General features: G+C 42.5%; 1 protein-coding gene across 3 annotated transcripts in view; it reads right to left on the bottom strand.

Annotated features, from left to right (window-relative positions):
• Positions 1-1,042: 1,042 nt before the first annotated feature.
• LOC143923709 (uncharacterized) overlaps positions 1,043-17,946 on the bottom strand; it is a 114,508-nt gene continuing 97,604 nt past the window's right edge. For all 3 annotated transcript variants that reach the window (XM_077447516.1, XM_077447515.1, XM_077447514.1), the window contains 4 exons: positions 17,552-17,899; positions 17,151-17,456; positions 10,036-10,383; positions 1,043-6,687 (listed from right to left, as the gene is read on the bottom strand). In XM_077447516.1, coding sequence (XP_077303642.1) covers positions 6,353-6,687; positions 10,036-10,383; positions 17,151-17,456; positions 17,552-17,899 — 1,337 coding nt within the window. In that variant the 3' untranslated portion in view covers positions 1,043-6,352. The remainder of the gene's footprint in view (positions 6,688-10,035; positions 10,384-17,150; positions 17,457-17,551; positions 17,900-17,946) is intronic.

Genomic DNA, 17,946 nt, shown 5'->3' with positions numbered 1-17,946 from the left:
CCTAGTAAAAACACTTACATGGTGTGCTGCGTGTCTGTACAATATTTCTGGCTCTTAACTATAGTACAATAAACAGAATTTTTTTAACCAAATAAAATATGTCTCATCTTTTTCTTTATATGGTGGCCAAGTACAAATGCTTGCTTAATTGGTAGCGAGTCTCTGCAGTATTTAGGGCTGCTTTGTTTGGAATATCATACTATAATTTATTCTTGGAAAAATTGACTTGTCTCTCCCTCTAACCCATTGTACACACGGTCGGACATTCCCACCACAAAATCCGTTGGATTTTTTCCTACGGATTTTGTCCGAAACTGGTGTTGCATACACACGGTCGGACAAGTTGTCAGAAAATCCGATAGTTCGGAACGTGATGACGTTCGTTCGTTACGACGGGACTACGTTCAGGCTAGTAGCCAATAGCTTTGGTCTCGTAATTTGATCTGAGCATGCGTGGCACTTTGTCCGATCGGAATTCTCTACAAACGATCGGACAAAGTCCGATCGGATCATGTTGTCGGAAAATTTTATATCTTTGTTGGTCGGACATTCCGACGAAAAAAGTCAGATGGAGCCCACAACGCGGTCCGATCAGTCATTTTCCATCAGAATGTCTGAACGTGTGTACAAGGACTTACATTGATGCCTTGGGCCCAATCAAACTGCTTGGATGCTCTCCAGCTACCTGTAACAATTTTAGCCTTTGTCTTTAAAACATAGCACTGTGATTTTTTTTTTTTGTTCATTGTTCAGGGGAACAACTGCCTTTGCAATGTGGTTTGTAGTTTTTTAGGTGCACTCTGAATTGACCTTTCATTAAACTTTGTACACATTATAGTGTGTTAGTGAATAGAAGATCACAATAAGCTGTGCTCTGTGACTTAATGTGCCCCTGTTTGGCAATTTATATGGCATTGATAGCATTGATAGCTTTAGCTTTATACCTCCGTTTTTGCCTGTATAGACCTCTATGCTTGGCCTGTATAAGCAGATATAATCACCGCAGACAATTTTTATCAGATAGCCGAACTCCACAAACACCTTTTCATATCCATGAAGATATTTATTGAATGAGCAGCGTACAGCAGACAACAAGATGTGGCAGATGATCAAAAAAGACGGTATTTGCAGGTCAAAACATGTCATGTGTTCCTGGATGCAAGCAGAGTGCATAAGGCCTAGGACAGTGATGGCGAACCTTGGCACCCCAGATGTTTTGGAACTACATTTCCCATGATGCTCGACTACACTGCAGAGTGCATGAGCATCATGGGAAATGTAGTTCGAAAACATCTGGGGTGCCAAGGGTCGCCATCACTGGCCTATGAGATAAGGCCTAGAGACATGTGGCCATCTTCATCCCCACAAGCACAATGAAGGAACAGGAAATACATACAAGTAGGCGGAACACAGAGTATAAGACAGAAACAGATAATGTAATAACCAAAATAACCGCAAAATGGCAGGATAATAGTAATATGAACATAACTATGACTATGCACTGTATAATATTTTTATACAACTGTAACAGCACATAAGCCAAACAATTGTGTAAAAGTAAAGAAAATGAATAGACATGAAATGTAAGTGATGTCAGAATATGTTAAAATGTCGTTGCTGATGCGGTCCCCAAGCACCATAACATTTTGTAATTCCATGTACATCTTTAAAGTGTTTGTTAACCCCCTCAAAAAAAAATTGATGTACTGGTCCCTTAAAGCAGATTAACCAGCACAGTGCTTGTGCTGTGTAATCTTCCCCCCTCTAAACGGTTAAAAAACCTGCCTGAACCTGCCGCTTCCTGTATCCCCCTCTCTGTACTGACCATGGTGGTCAGTGCTGCTGAGACCTGACCACTGTGGTCAAAGTGCGTCCCTCAGTCATACGCAGCCTTGCTCTCAGCTGTCGTTTTTTCCCCCTCCTCCCTGCCTGTCACATCTGTGTCTGTGTCTCTGCTCCCGCTGTTATTAGTAAAATAAAAAAATTCGAAATGGTCCCTGCCAGCCCCTTTCTTATAGCCCGGCATAGCACACTGCATTAGTCTTTTATTAAAATGAGCATTGTAAATTCTGATTTAGCGCGATCTTCAGGCTGGTTCACGTGACTCTCGGCCAGTTTCCAGGGCTACTGCAGGAGAGCCTGAGCTACCAGGTGGTCTCAGCCCCTCCTGCGGAAGCCATATATTGGAGGTATGGTATACAGCGGCCTCGAGTCATGTGACAGGCCTGAAGATCATTCTCAATCGGTATTTACAGCACTCATTTTTATAAAAGACTAATGCAGTGTGCTATGCCAGGCTCTAATAGAGGGTTGGGCAGTGTTTGTTACATATGGGTTAACAAACACTTCAAAGCATCCCCTAAGCATGTTATTTAAAGGAATTCCATATTTTTTTATGTTTCCCTTTAAGCTGCTCTAAAACGGCCTCTCCTCAATGAACATGTACATGCCCTATTATGGATTTCCCACCGCTGGAAACAGACACACTTAGCCCCTGTACACACGGTCGGAGATTTCCACAACCAAATCCATCGGATTTTGCCCGTCGGATCTTGTCTGAAACTGTTGCATACACACGGTCGGACAAAGTTGGCGAAAAAATCCGATCTTTCAGAACATGATGACGTAATTTCGTTACGATGGGACTACATTCAGGCTAGTAGCCAATAGCTTTGATGTAGGAATTTGATCTGAGCATGCGTGGCACTTGGAGTATGTCCGATCGGCAAAGTTGGTCGGGAAATATTTCCAACATGTTGGAAAATTGTGTCCGACGGAGATTCGGACAGAATCAGTCCGATGCATACCACACACAGTCGGATTATCCGATGACACGGTCCGATAGGACACATTCCGACAGATTCTCCGACCGTGTGTACAAGGCTTAATAGTGTATACATAATATGTACATAACAAGGATATATTATTAGCAAGGGACTTTGTAAATTCTTGTCATAAAAGGTGGAGCTATTAATAACAGTAACTACTTTAAGGATGAAGTCATAAAATGACACATGAAAGATTTGGTAAATATAGAGAATACATAATACAGCTGAAAAAAATTGTATTAGTAAAGAAAATAATTCAGATACTGCCCATATGTCATTACATAGTATACTGGCCTTCTGCTTTTTTTTTATATTCCTCATTGCTGGGCTAGTTAAAAATGTATTAAAGCGGAGGTCCACCCTAAAGTGGACCTTCCGCTCATCGGAACCCTCCCCCCCTCCGGTGCCACAATCGGCACCTTTCAGGGGGGAGGGGGGTGCAGTTACCTGGATAATCCAGGTAACTGCACCCACTTCCGGGATAGCTCTCTGCGGAAAGGGGTGTAACTTACGCCCCTTTCCGCAAGTGCCCACCCCTTCCCGCAAGTGCCCCGCTGCCTGCTGGGAAACACACGGATCCCAGAGGCAGCGGGGAGCGTCCTTATTGCGCAGCGCGATTCGCGCATGCGCAGTAGGGAACCGGGAAATGAAGCCGAAAAGGCTCCATTTCCTGATTCCCATACCCAAGATGGCGGCGGCAGGACCCGACAGACGACCTAGAGATCGGCTTCGGGTGCCGACATCGCGGGCGCGCTGGACAGGTAAGTGTCACTATTTTAAAAGTCAGCAGCTGCAGTATTTGTAGCTGCTGGCTTTTAAAAAAAAAAAAAAAACGCGGAGTCCCGGTGGACTCCCGCTTTAACAACCACAAAATCGCATTTGCATAAAGAAAAGAATTATAATGGGATGCTCATTTCCCAAAAGCTTCAGAACACTTTTTACAAAAGTTTTACAAAATTAGATTTTTAATAAAAATCACACGAATCCTCTTTATTAAACAAATACACAGCATGCATTATACTATTTAAAATCATTACATTACAAAAAATACTTATTGGGGTAATTATATGATGGGCGGGGAAATTACATAAACATTGCATTGGGAAAATGCAGTTTTTATAAATATTACACATTTATTCCTAGCAAAAAACAAAACAGGGATATCTGTCTCCCCCCCCCCCCCCCCCCCCCAAATTGAAGTATAATATTGTACAATAGAGTAGACTACAAATGCAAAAGTATAATGTGTGGAACCAAGGCAAAAAAAAACAAAGAATGTTCCCTGCAGGCCCAAGATCTGCATGGCGAGTGCTGCTGGGTAGAGGGGAGATGCACCAATGCACCTGCAATCTCCCTTTCCTATTAACCACTTAAGGACGACCCCCTTAATGACCAGGCCATTTTTTGCAATATGGCACTGCGTTGCTTTAACTGACAATTGTGCGGTCATGCGACGTTGTACCCAAACAAAATGTAAGTCCTTTTTTTCCCCACAGATAGAACTTTCTTTTGGTGATATTTGATCACCTCTGCGGTGTTGATTTTTTGCGCTATAAACAAAAAAAGACTGAATTTTTTTTCTACTTTTTGCTAGAATATATATCCAAAAAACAAAAAAAACAAAGTTCTACCCTCAGTTTAAGCCGATACGTATTCTTCTACATATTTTTCGTAAAAAAAAAATTGCAATAAGTATATATTGTTTGTTTTGCGCAAAAGTTATAGCGTCTACAAAATAGGGGGTATACGTATGGCATTTTATTTATACATTTTTTTTTTTTTACTATTAATGGCGGTTATCTACGATTTTTAGCGGTACTGCGATATTGCGGCAGACAGATCGGACACTTAACACTTTTTTGGGACCAGTGACATACATACAGCGATCAGAGCTAAAAATAGCCACTGGTTACTGTATAAATGTAACTGGCAGGGAAGGGGTTAACACTAGGGGGCACTCAAGGGGTTAAATGTGTGTCCTATTGAGTGTTTCTAACTGTGGGGGGGGGATGGGACTGCCTGGAGAAGGAGCCATATCGCTGTTCAAAACCAGTATCCTCTCTCCGGACAGAACGAAGATCTGTCTGTTTACATTGACAGATCTCCATTCTGTCTATCTCAGGAGCGATCATGGATTTGTGAGACATTGCAGGCCGCCGGTCACGTGCATCGGCTCCGTCATTGCGCCCTCTAGTGATCTTAAAGTGGCCGAACGTACAACTATGACGATTTGCCCAGGGAAGCCAACCTGCCACAGCGTAACTGCGGAGGCTGCTCCTTAGGTGGTTACGATCCCAGCGATGTGTATAACATCACTTCTGGTTTCTGCTGTAGCCAGGGAAGAAGCTGATGGAGTGTGATCTGTGCTCCATTAGCTTCAATGGAGGGCAAGTGAGACATCAGGGAGCTAATACACCCCTAATGTATTATGACAAAGGACCTGTCAAAACAATATTATATCACACTTTTGGTCCCTATCTAATATAAATATTGTTTTAGTGTGTGCCCAGCAGGATGGCTACGCTGGTACACCAGAGAGACTCTACAAGGCAATGTAGCCACCCAAGAGGAGGATATAATATAGCATGAACTTTAAAAAGCCTATTTTGCTGAAAATGTGTGTGCCACATAAAAATGGAAGAAAAAACAATGATATAAAATAGACACTGCAAGGTCAACTGTAAAGTGGAACTTTAATCACCTCTACTCCAGTGATGCATGGTCTGTGACCACCTTCAGCGCCAATGCCGACATCTTCTATCCAGCTTCTTCCTGGTCATCTCATCTTCATTACCTATCCTGGTGGATGTGACTTCCCCTGCATACACACAGAAGTAATTTCATCCCGCCACCCAGCAGATACCAGCACATATACAGCTCATGTTGTATGTAAATGAAGAATACAAACAGGAAGATAAAAAACCTTTATTACAGAAGAGAGATATCATGTCTCTTCCATAACAAAAAAAACCTTCCTGCTCACAGCTCAACCCATCAATTCAACTGTTTCCCAAAACTGTTACCATTAAGGCATGCCATGAATGACAAATGTCACAGTTGCTTGTATTCTCAACCGAACTGTCAAGCCAACAAATGGCTAGTGTCTGATCACAAGCGCAGAACTTTGTCAACTGTCGGAGGTGGTAGATTCCTTGGCTGCACAGGACAGGAGGGTTATGTTCTGGTTTAAAAAACACACATTGTTCTACTTTAAAATAGAAAAAAAGCTTGGTACGCTCCCTGGTCAGAGGAAATTGTAACCATGTCACTTTTATACCCTCATAGGAGAAGTTCACACCTGCCACAAGCACATGGTAAATTTGCAATGGAAATGTTTTCTCTTCTGTTCCATTGCAGAAGAGCGTTCTTCATCACTACTCCAGTCTTACTCTTTTATAATGTCTTCTTGTTTAGGTTTGATTTTAGTGGTGATGATCTCCAAAATGTAATATTCAAGAAGAACTAGCAGTAAGGATAATCACCCAGAACAAAGGTCAGCTGCAAGACTTACAGGTATACTCAAACTAAAGCGATTCATCGTCAGAGGAATTACGGGATAAATTCCGGAGTTTTGCCATGGTTTTATCCGAGGCGCGCTTCTTGGTTTCTGGATTCCTGCGTTTTTTCTCTTGGTCTTTTTCATTATACATAGCATGGCGTGGCTCATACAACTTGGAAGAGGGCTTCTGTTTATTCTTTACATAAGTCGCTCCGGATGTATCTAGGTTGGTCTCCTCTGGATCTGAGGGCATCTCAGTGTCATCATCGCCCCACTTTACCATAGTAGTAGCTGAATTGTGATCTCGGTAGGCCCCCTGGTTATCTTCATATTGTAGAAGTTGGTTTTGCTGCTCTGGTTCTGCAACAAAAAGCCACAAAAGTTCAACCTGATGATTCAGAAACTTGATGTAAAAGAGTTGTTTTGAAATTGGTACTTGAGTTCGGATGTTTGTACCATTCCACAGATATTTTATATTGCATTTGTTACAAAGATGGCAGTTAACTTGTTTTCCATTTTTTAAAGCAATCTAATACAAAAATTTAATTTCTAGTTCTGAAGGGAGTGATGAAGGAATAGAATACCTGTATATGTGCTCTGGACTGTGTCCCCATTATGGAGGTTCCCTCTCTCTAAGGGGTTGATGTACTAAAGGCAAATAGTCTGCACACTAGGCATGTGCATGAGTTCGTTTTGTTTCTAATCAAAATTCAGACCAAATTTTCATTATTTGTGGATTCGTATGTATCTAGATTTTCCGTATTACAATAGTAATGAATTCGAAAAAAAAACAAAATAACTAAACCAAATTTAGTCCGAAACAACAAATTAATTAGAAATTCTGATGGAATTGGAAACAAATTTGAAAACAATTTTGAAATGTTAACATATTGCTGACTATTGCTGATTTCCTTCAAAAAATGTGTATTCGAATATAGCAGTCTTATAAAATTCAAACTTCAAAAAGAATAGAATAGAATAAAATAGAATAGAAAATAAAATAGAAATAAAAGGAATAGAAACAAAAATAAAAGAATAGAATAGAAAAGAAAAGAATTGTTGAAAGCTTTTATATTACTCACTCTATGTTCTTATTATCCCCCTGTTTTCTCTGTTATTACCTATTCTCATCAATAAAACTTATTGTGAAAAAAAAAGAAAATAATTGAATAGAAAATAGAAGAGAATAGAAAAGAATATAAACAAATGAATTAAATAAAATAAAATAGAATAAAATTGAATATAAGCATCTTCTGAAATTGGAATAGATTTAAATAAAAAGAATATAACCATCTTTTGAAATTTGAATAGAACAGAATAAAATAGAAGGAATATAGCCATCTTCTGAAATTCACATTTTGAATTTCAAAAGAAATGGAACCAGATATTCTTTCACAATGAATTTGGATTGATTTGATAAATAAACTAAATAAATTGTATTATGAATGCAAAAAAATTAATAAAACTAGTAACTTAAAGTAGAACTATAGGCAAAACCCTTTTTTTATTTTGGATAGAGCAAGGCCCCTGTCAGATTTTTTTTCCGCCATCTGTGCCCCGTTGGGGAGTTTTCCCTTCACTTCCTGTCCCATATCCAAACAGGAAGTGAGAGGAAATCCCTGCAAATTAAAGGAAATTCCCTGGGAACCCCGAAGTCACCAGAACTAGTGGCATCATTGAAAGATTTCCACTCTATTACTTTTCTGGGGACAACCCAAATTTGGGGATTTTCTTTTACTTTCAATAATAATGGTAAGCAGCACCAATAAAGAGGGTGAATCTCCTTAATGGGGACACAGTCAGCAATAAAACTGACAGGGGTTCTAATCCCTTTACACTCTATCCAAATCTATACCCCACAGTTGAGTAAATGAGGTGAAGTTCTGCTGACTTCCATCATTCAATCATGTGCAAGCAAAATAATGTATTTTTTTCCAGCATGTGATTGGTTAATCTTTCCAAATCGAAACTTTACCACATTTACTAAGCTCTGGGGTGTCCTTGCAAAGTGAACAATGAATTTGCCTTTAAAAAGATCACGAGGACCAGGAATTGCAGAACCTACTGAGCTGACCGCCAAGCCAGGGGGACCAAATTAGTCACCTGCCAGGAGTGGTGAGCTGAACTACATACATTATTTTAAGGTTGAATATATATTTTAGTCATTTGAAAGATCAATTAAAGTACAAAAATACAAAAGTATGTCCAGGACCTTATGTATTACATTACATAATAACAATTATCTCGGAAATAGGATGAGGTAGGCTGAATGGGAGGGCGGGGGGGAATACTAGAGGTAGACAGAAACCCCAGGGATGGCAAGTAACCTAGAACAAGGCAGAGGCTCCGTAGCCCCACTGTCTATATTATTGCCTGTGATGACAACAACAACAACCCCAGGGCCCATGGTCCCTGATCAGTACTCACAACATATATCAGACGCCTGTGGCGCGTTACCATTATTTCGTCCTTTCCTAAGTTGTCAACCACACAACAGCGCTCCATCATCGGACAGGAGTTAACCGGTGGGTAGGGGGGATTACATGATAACATTTCTAGTATGCAGGGGCAGAGGAAGCCAACCAGCTGGTCTTTGGGTTAGATAAAATAGACCATCTCCCTTTGCCTCAAGGACGTAAACCGCCCAGAAAACATTCCGAGGCGGGGTGGTGGCGCCATAGGGACCATAACGCGACAAATTTGTCGTACCTGTCATCTACTTTCGCCTGTAGCTCCTCTATAACCATCATATCATTAAGGATGTCAACCCATCCCGATATAGAAGGGGAATTGTCCTTTTTCCAATAAAGTGTAATATCTACATACATTATTTTAACCTTCCGTATGTTTAAGCTTTGGGGTTCACAGCCTAATGTAAAAGGCAGCACACACCTATGAACCCCTAGCTGTCTTGGTGGCCACTACCACTAGGACTGAATTTAAGGGAAATACTACAAAAAAATGTAAAACCAAATTTAAGGTATATACAGTTAATTTTGAATATTGATCTTAGAATTATTGCCCTCACTCTGATGTTCATGGCGATACCTCACATGTGTCATGCAATCACTATTTTACATACATGTGCGACACCTATGAGAACATTTGCATTTATGTGTATGCCCCGAGGTTGGGGGTTGGTAATAGGGATAATTATTTTTTTTTTTAATGTACTTCTATTTATTTTATTTAAATGTATCTATTTTTACATGTTTATTTATTTTTTCATTTAACTTTATTAATATCACAATGGAGATAAAAGGCCTCCTATAGGATAGCTTTGGGCAGGTGACAGGTCCTCTTTATGGAGACATTAGTGGTCTATTAGACCTCTGATATCTCCCCTGCCCTCCAAAACAAGTACAGAAGGTGCTTGATTAGCTGCATCCCTGGCTGTAGCAGTCAAGGGATCACAGCTCTGAAACAGAAAGTGATGCAATAATCGTAACTTTTGGCTTCATTAGTCACAGATGAGATTTGAGAATAGATGTTCCTCTATCTCCTGTGTTTAGCTATCCTGGCCAATTGCCATGGTCCCAGGCTCCCCAGGTGGCTACTGTTGGCCCTTTCCATTACAGCTGATCAAGCTCATGGCTGCAGCTTGTTATAAACACTTGCTGCCAGGAGGTTTATGAATGGTCAGCGGTAAGTGGTTAGTGATATAACTTCCTTTCCCTCTTCTCTTATTGCAGTGTATGGGGTACTCACCGGTGACTTGCAGAGCTCCTGTACTCCTCTCTATTGGTTTCTCCAGGGTGGGATGTTCCACTCTGCAGATATATTCCACACCTTGATCTCTCTCCAGAGAGGGGGAGAAGGTCACACATGATCTACATCCAAAGGGCTTATCATTCTGTCTCTCTAGTGGAATATTCAATATTCTGTACATCCCATCTGAGGTCACAGGACACATTTCTCTGGATCGCTCGTCTTTTCTGAACCACGTCACATTCACAGCATCCGGGAAGTATTTTGTTACTGCGCACTGTATGGTGGCTTCTTTACCGATCCTCAGGGGCGGGACTGACATCTCCACCTGTGGCCTCCAGGGAAAATCTACACAAATGAATGAAGGGGGAAAGGTAATTGTACACAATGTATATAGCACACCGCACACAGAACCAAGAAAGTAAAGCCTTGAAACATGTTCTTTATTCCATAACAGCTGAAAATTAAAGGATAACTAAACCCAGAAACAAAATGCAATATGTTACAACCCTTAGATATGGTGGCTGCACTTGTTTTCTTTTTTAACCACTTCAGCCCCAGAAGAATTAGTCCCCTTCCTGACCAGGCCATTTTTTGCAATACGGCACTGCGTCACTTTATGTCCTTTTCCCCCCACAAATAGAGCTTTCTTTTGGTGGTATTTGATCACTTCTGCGTTGTTTTTCGTTACGCTACAAACAAAAAAAAAGGGAGAATTTTGGAAAAAAAACGACTTTTTGCTATAATAAATATCCCCAACATTTAAAAAAACAAAACAATTTTTTTCATCGGCTTATCAGGCTAATATATATTCTACATATTTTTGGTAAAAAATAAAAAATAAAAAAAAAATAACAATAAGTGTATATTGATTAGCTTCTATAAAATTGGGGATACATTCGAGTAAATTTACACTGTTATACAAGTTTTACACTCACTACTTTACATTGTAGCAAAGTGTCATTTCTTCAGTGTTGTCACATGAAAAGATAGTATAAAACATTTACAAAAATGTGGGGGGTGTACTCACTTTTGTGAGATACTGTTGATCTTGCTAAAAATACAGAGTCCTTGTCACTTCCTGTGAGCTGCATTGAAGAATACCTTCCTTCCTAGCTATCTTATGTAAACCACCAATTGTCCTGCCTCCTGTGTGTAGCGCTGGTATTTTTTATACCAGTGATAGTATTTTTGTAAATTTAAGTTTGTCTGAAGCTGCAGTTTGGCTCAGACTAATTATGTCAAAGTTCTGGCTTCTGTACCCATTTGGCTGGGTTGTGCTAATTTCCACTTGACCGTGGGTGTCGCTGTCACCACCGGTAAGTGTTGGAAATGCAACAGGCTAAATGTACTCCTTTTACTCAGAAACAGCTCAGAGGGAGTGGTCTACCCACTGTGCATTCTGGGTAAGGGTACTTAAGGTACAGACACCATATTTTAGGGTTTGTTATCCCGACAACGTGGCCCTCCTGGCCTGAGGTGTGTGCTGCCTTGTTCAATGCCTCGGGCCGGCTGGCCTGATGCTTCGCAACTGAAGAGTAGGCCCAGAGGTTCTGGGGTCTACTGATCCAGAGATGATCCTGTGCTGTCTTGCCTGAGGGGAGAAGCCACGCAACTGGAGGATCCAGGCGAGGACTTTTCAGAAGGGGACCGAGCAACAAGGCTGGTGCCTCATAGAAAAGCCAGTTGGAGGATGCATCCTGGGTTGTCTACCACACAGTATTGCCGGGTCGTCTGAAAGAATCAGGTACTGTGGGGAAACTCTTTAACTTTGCAACTAGAAGCTTATTGTGCCTTCCTGTGGCAGAGAATTGCATAACAAGATCACTAAACTTATCAAGTCTGTGGCAGAGACTTTGTTCGAGCATCTCACCGGCTGCTAGGTCAGTGAGAGAGGCCTATGTGATTGCTGTGACAGACCTATTAGGCTCTTGGAGGGGACTGAATGCAAGTCTCTTGCCTTGTGATTATGGGCCCTCGCATTTTGGGGAACGGTGCTCTTTGTGAGCTGTATGCCTGGGGACCCCTGAGGTGGTGTTACTTCGATTCAGGTCCGTGCCCTCCCCAAGACACACAGACTCTGGATATGTAGTCCATGTTAGCACTAAGCAAGTCCCGTCTTGTTTTGAGAGCGGTTGGAATATCTGATATCTATATTCAGGCTGGGAGTACTCAATCGGAGTGTGGGATCGGTTCCGTCACAATTGCTAGATCCAGCTTGTGGAAATTGTCCTCTGGATGAAGGAAATACATCTAACCCGCAAAACTACAAAGGTGCCTGAATTCCCCCTTATCCTCTACGGTACCCCTCTATTGCAAAAGCGTGTGCTTTTGTTAAATAAACATCCAGAAAAAGGACTAAGTGTCGGAGCTAATATTCTTTAATCCACTCTACAATGGGACCCCTAAGAAGGACACTGAGCAGGCGAGGTAATGGTAAGCCCAACAAAAAAACAGCAGGTCCTTCGGGGGTCAGTGCTACATGTGTAATTGAGATGAAGAGATACAGACATGTTTGTAGTTCATATCTGGAGAGCAGTATAGGCTGACAACCATGGCTCCCTCCATAAATACAGTGGGGGGGGAGGGGGGAGTGTTATTTGCAGGATTACCAGCAAAAGAAGCTTAAACAAGGAAACAAGTGCAGACACCAAACTAAGGACTAGTAATCTGCAAAATATTAAATTTTTAGTTTTTAAAGTTTAGATACACTTTAAACATAAATGCATAGCTTTTAGTTTGTTAATATTTAAAATTGAGCGCTGCGTGTTTTCTAAGCGCACGGAAAAGCATACATTTTCTTGCTTGCTTGGTTGCTGTGCATTTGGAAATATGCAGATGCGAACGAATGGTAACACAAGAACAACGCACGTTGCTGTGTGTTTTTGAGAAGTATGGCATGGTGTACATTTCCTAGTGGTTGCCGTACATTTCGGAAATGCACAGATGCAAATGAATGGTAACGCAAACGCGCTGTGTATTTTAATATGGATTGCTGTGCATTTGGAAATGTGCAGATGTGGATGAATGGTAAAGCAAACGCAATGCGCATTTCTGTTTGTTTTCTAAACACATAACAAAGCACATGTTTTCTTTGCTGGTTGCTGTGAACACATCCAAAATGGAAACAATGACGTGACACTCTTTGCTGCATGTTTTTTAAATGCATGGCAAAGGGCGCATCTTTTTATTGCAGGTTGTCATTCGCTCCGAAACACGCAGATGCCAGCAAACGGTAATGCAAGTGAGCCGCAGGTTTCCACGCATATTTGAAATGCTCACCAAAGTGTGCGTTTTCTTGCAAGTTGCCCAGTGCGCAGATGCCAATGAATGGTAACACAAGTTTGATGCACTTTGCCATGCGATTTGAAAATGCTTTGCAAAGTGTGCATTTTTTTTCTGCAGGTTGCCACATATGCGTTGCTAAGTGTTTTTGAAATGCACAACGGAGTGTGTTTTCTGTGCTGGTTGATTACGTAAACATGACATACATTGCTGCGCATTTTCATAAAAAACACAACGCATACATTTTTATTTTGCAGGTTGCCATGCGTTTGGAAACAGGTGGATGCGAAAGAATGATGCTGCAAACTTGATTTTTGGGAAAGGGGATTATAAGAAAACATTACACAGAGCGGGGGAGTACCGTATTTTCTGGTGTATAAGATGACCTTTTACACATAAATCACACAGCCAAATAGCGGGGGTCGTCTTATACACCGGATATGAAGCAGTCGCGATCGATTTCAGCCCGCCGGGTGCTCGGTAATACTGTATACATGCAGTATGCATCGTACAGAATGCACCATACAGTATGCACCGCTCAGCCAAACCCAGAGGGCGATGCACTCTGTTGATGAATACAGACATGCTAAGACTGCTCGAATTGGAGTAACAACCTCTACCAATCCGAGCAGGATACATTACAATGAGTCAGAGTGGCGCGGGCTGATGATGTCCCAGCCTCTGCCAATCCAAGCAGGCTTTGTATACATCAACAGATTAGTAAAATACATTGTCTGCCGTGATTGGCTCAGTGGTGCACACTGTATTCTGCAGTGTACATCATCATATACTGTGTGTACCTGGCGCTCTACATATTAACAAAGCATCTTGTACTGCACATCCAGCTCCAGATCTCTCCTAAAATACAGGTATGATTTATGGTGCTTTGGAGGAGAGGATTCATTGTTGCTGCCTACTAATTCTGGGATCTCTGGGACTTGTAGTTCACCAGTTTCCTTTTTCTGATGTTAAGTCTGATGGTTTTGTTTTAAGTTTCTGATGTTTTTTTTTACATGGTGTTGCCTCGGAAGGGGGGTAGTCTTATATGGCGAGTATAGCCCAAAGTTTTCACTGGAAAAATAGGGGGTCGTCTTATAAGTCCAGTCATCTTATATGCTGTTACACAGAGCAGGGGAGTATAACAAACCATTACATAGAGTAGGGGAGTATAACAAACCATTACATAGAGCAGGGGAGTATAGAAAACCATTACATAGAGCATAGTTGGCAACACTGCAAAAAAAAATTGGGACACTTTTTTGCATGTAGGCAGAGCCTTGTTATAATTAGAGGAGTGGCATTCATTTGTGGGCTGGGCATACCATAACAGTAAAATACGTCTCGCTTTGCGTGGAATAGTGGGCGTTTCTTAAATGGGCGTGGATTGGAAGGTGCCATCAGGTGTCCCCAGCAGAGTCCCTCCTTACATCAGGCATTCCCAGCCTAGACCCTCCTTACATCAGGCATTGCCAGCCAAGCCCCTTCTTACATCAGGCATGGCCAGCGGAGTCCCCCTTTACATTAGACATAGCCAGCGGAGTCCCCCCCTTACACCAGGCATAGCCAGCGGAGTCCCCCCTTACATCAGGCATAGCCAACGGAGTCCCCCCTTACATCAGACATAGCCAACGGAGTCCCCCCTTACATCAGACATTGCCAGCGGAGTCCCCCCTTACATCAGGCATTGCCAGTGGAGTCCCCCCTTACATCAGACACTGCCAGTGGAGTCCCTCATTTACATCAGGCATTGTCATCTGAGTCCCCCCTTACATCAGGCATAGCCAGCAGAGTCCCCCCTTACATCAGGCATAGCCAACGGAGTCCCCCCTTACATCAGGCATTGCCAGCGGAGTCCTCCCTTACATCAGACATTGCCAGCAAAGTCCCTCCTTACATCAGATATTGCCAGCAGAGTCTGAACTTACATCAGGCATTGCCAGTGGAGGCCTCCCTTACATCAGATATTGCCAGCGGACACCCCCCTTACATCAGACATTGCCAGCGGACACCCCCCTTACATCAGACATTGCCAGCGGAGTGCTCCTTTACATCAGACATTGCCAGCAGAGTCCCCCCTTTCATCAGATATTGCCAGTGGAGTCCCCTCTTACCTCAGACATTGCCAGCAGAGTCCTCCCTTACACCAGGCATCCCCCAATGGAGCCCCCCCTTTCCTTACATCAGGCATTCCCAGCAGTGGAGACACTCTCCGCCGCCCTTACTAAACAGAATGGGACAAAATAGCTGGGTGGCTGCCAATAGCAACTGAGCCGCCCACCCCCGCCCCTTCCCACATCAGGTCCCAGACCATAGGTAGCGGGGCGGGAGGTTTCAAATTCTGGCGGCGGCTAAAAAAAATAAATCGGGAAAAACAGAATTTCCTGGGACATTTCCCGGGAATGGCGAAATCCTGGAAAAGGGTCTAAATCCCGGGAATGTCCTGGGAAATTCGGGACAGTTGGTAAGTATGACAGAGCAGGGGAGTACAGAAACCTTTTACATAGAGCAGGGGAGTATAGAAAGGCCCTAAGCTCCTTCCTAATACAGTTTCATGCAGGGTGTCATACAACCTAAGGCCAAAAACACCATACTATATAACATAAAAAAAATGTGCAATGCCAGTGAATCTCCCAAGACAGGTCCTCTCTCAGATGTCCTTCTGCTACTTTGTCTTTCTTCCTTCTCTCTGATAAGCACCTGAAGATTTCCAGTTACTTAAAGTGGAACTTCCGCTTATTTCTCTCCTACCCCCTGGTGTTACATTTGTCACCTTTCAGGGGGAGGGAGAACCTGTTTCTGCCAGGTCCCCTTCCCCACTTCCGGAGCTGGCTCCGTCTCTCAGAAGCTCAGACCCCCTCCTCCTTCCTCCGCCGCCAGGCCAATTAGAAAGACCAGCGCACTTCGCGGATGCGCAGCAGGGAACCAGCTGTGAAACCAAAAGGCGGGTTCCCTTACTGCCAATGGCTGCACCCAACAGCAGATCTGAAGATTGGCTGGGGTGATGACACTGCGGCCTCCCTGGACAGGGAAGTGTCCTAATATTAAAAGTCAGCAGCTGCAGTATTTGTAGCTGCTGACTTAAGATTTTTTGTAGGGGGGGGGGCAGACCTCCACTTTAAAAGTTAGTTCCAGAAAGGATCTCAGCCTGTACATGTCTTTAACCTAAAATACTTTCACACATGCCTTCCAAACACACATTTCATTTCATGGAGCTGCCTGACAAATACCCTAATGCCCTGCACACATGGTCCGACTTCCAGACGGAAAATGTGCGATCGTGTGTGGGCTCCATCTGACTTTTTCCGTCGGAATTTCCGACACACAAAGTTTGATAGCTGGATATAAAATTTTCCGAAAACAAAATCCGTTCGTTAAAATTCCGATCGTGTGTAGACAATTCCGATGGACAAGGTGCCACGCATGCTCAGAATAAATTACGAGACAAAAGCTATTGGCTATTGGCCTCTTTATAGTCCCGTCGTACGTGTTCTACGTCACCTCGTTCAGAACAATCAGATTTTCTGACTACTTTGTGTGACCGTGTGTATGCAAGACAAGTTTGGGCCAAAATCCATCTGAAAAAATCTGACGGATTTTGTTGTCGGAATGTCCGACTGTGTGTACGGGGCATAAATGATGAAAGTATTCAGGTGAACAGAGAGGAGTAGAGAGAGCGGGGTTCTACCTAATGGTGTAGAGGCAGAGTTTTGGACATAACCCTGGACCACCACATACATCCGATTTCATGTCTCAAGGTGTAGTGAAAGCATGCAGGTACTTTTTTTCTTATTAACTTTTGTAGAATTACTAAAAGCTGTCACATCTCTTACCTTTTATAGAGAATTCCTTGTATTCCTCCTCATCCATGGACTCGTGTCTCCAGGTGATTCGTACTCTGAAATTTGGACTCTGCAAAAGATCCTCGGAAACCCCACATTCACTCACAACAACGAAAGTTTTATTTAGCGTAGGTGTATATTTCTCCTGGGATTGGCAGAGTTGTTTCAGCTTCTCTCCAGACCAGTAATGCCACTCAATCTGGATGTGTTTGGGATAGAAGTTCTCCAGTATATGACAGAACATCACTTTCCCGATGCCCAGAGAAGGTTTTACTGATTTCCTGTTTTTCGGTTTAGCTGGAAGAAAAATATTTTTGTTTAAGGGTTTAAGACTTTCATTTTGTACAATATCACGCACATATTTCTGCTTTGTACATTTCTTCTGTACTCACCCTGCACCTGTAGAGGTCCTGATCTTCTCTCTATGGGTGTCTCCAGGCTGGGGTGGGACACTCTACACATGATCTCCGATTCTCCGTCTGCCACGACTGGTGTGAAGAGCAGTCTGGCTGTACAGGAATAGGTGAGATCGGACTGTCTCTGGGACTGGATATCTGGGATCTGGTACTTCTTATCTTGTGATAGAGGAATATATTCCTGGGCTCCTTTCTCCTTCCTGTACCACATCACAGTGACATCATCAGGGAAGTATCCGAAGATGTTGTATTGTAGAGTGTTCTGTCGCTCTATTAGTACATGGGGTATGGGGACCTCCTCAATCACCGGGCACCAGGACAGACCTTTATAAATTGAAGTGAGATTATAATATATAAATGTGTTATTTTAC

The sequence above is a fragment of the Lithobates pipiens genome, unplaced genomic scaffold, assembly GCF_037356315.1.
Source record: "Lithobates pipiens isolate NorthernLeopardFrog02 unplaced genomic scaffold, aLitPip1_a1.2 Scaffold_22, whole genome shotgun sequence".
In the NCBI taxonomy this organism is placed as follows: domain Eukaryota; kingdom Metazoa; phylum Chordata; class Amphibia; order Anura; family Ranidae; genus Lithobates; species Lithobates pipiens.
This window is presented reverse-complemented; position numbering and strand designations above follow the sequence as displayed.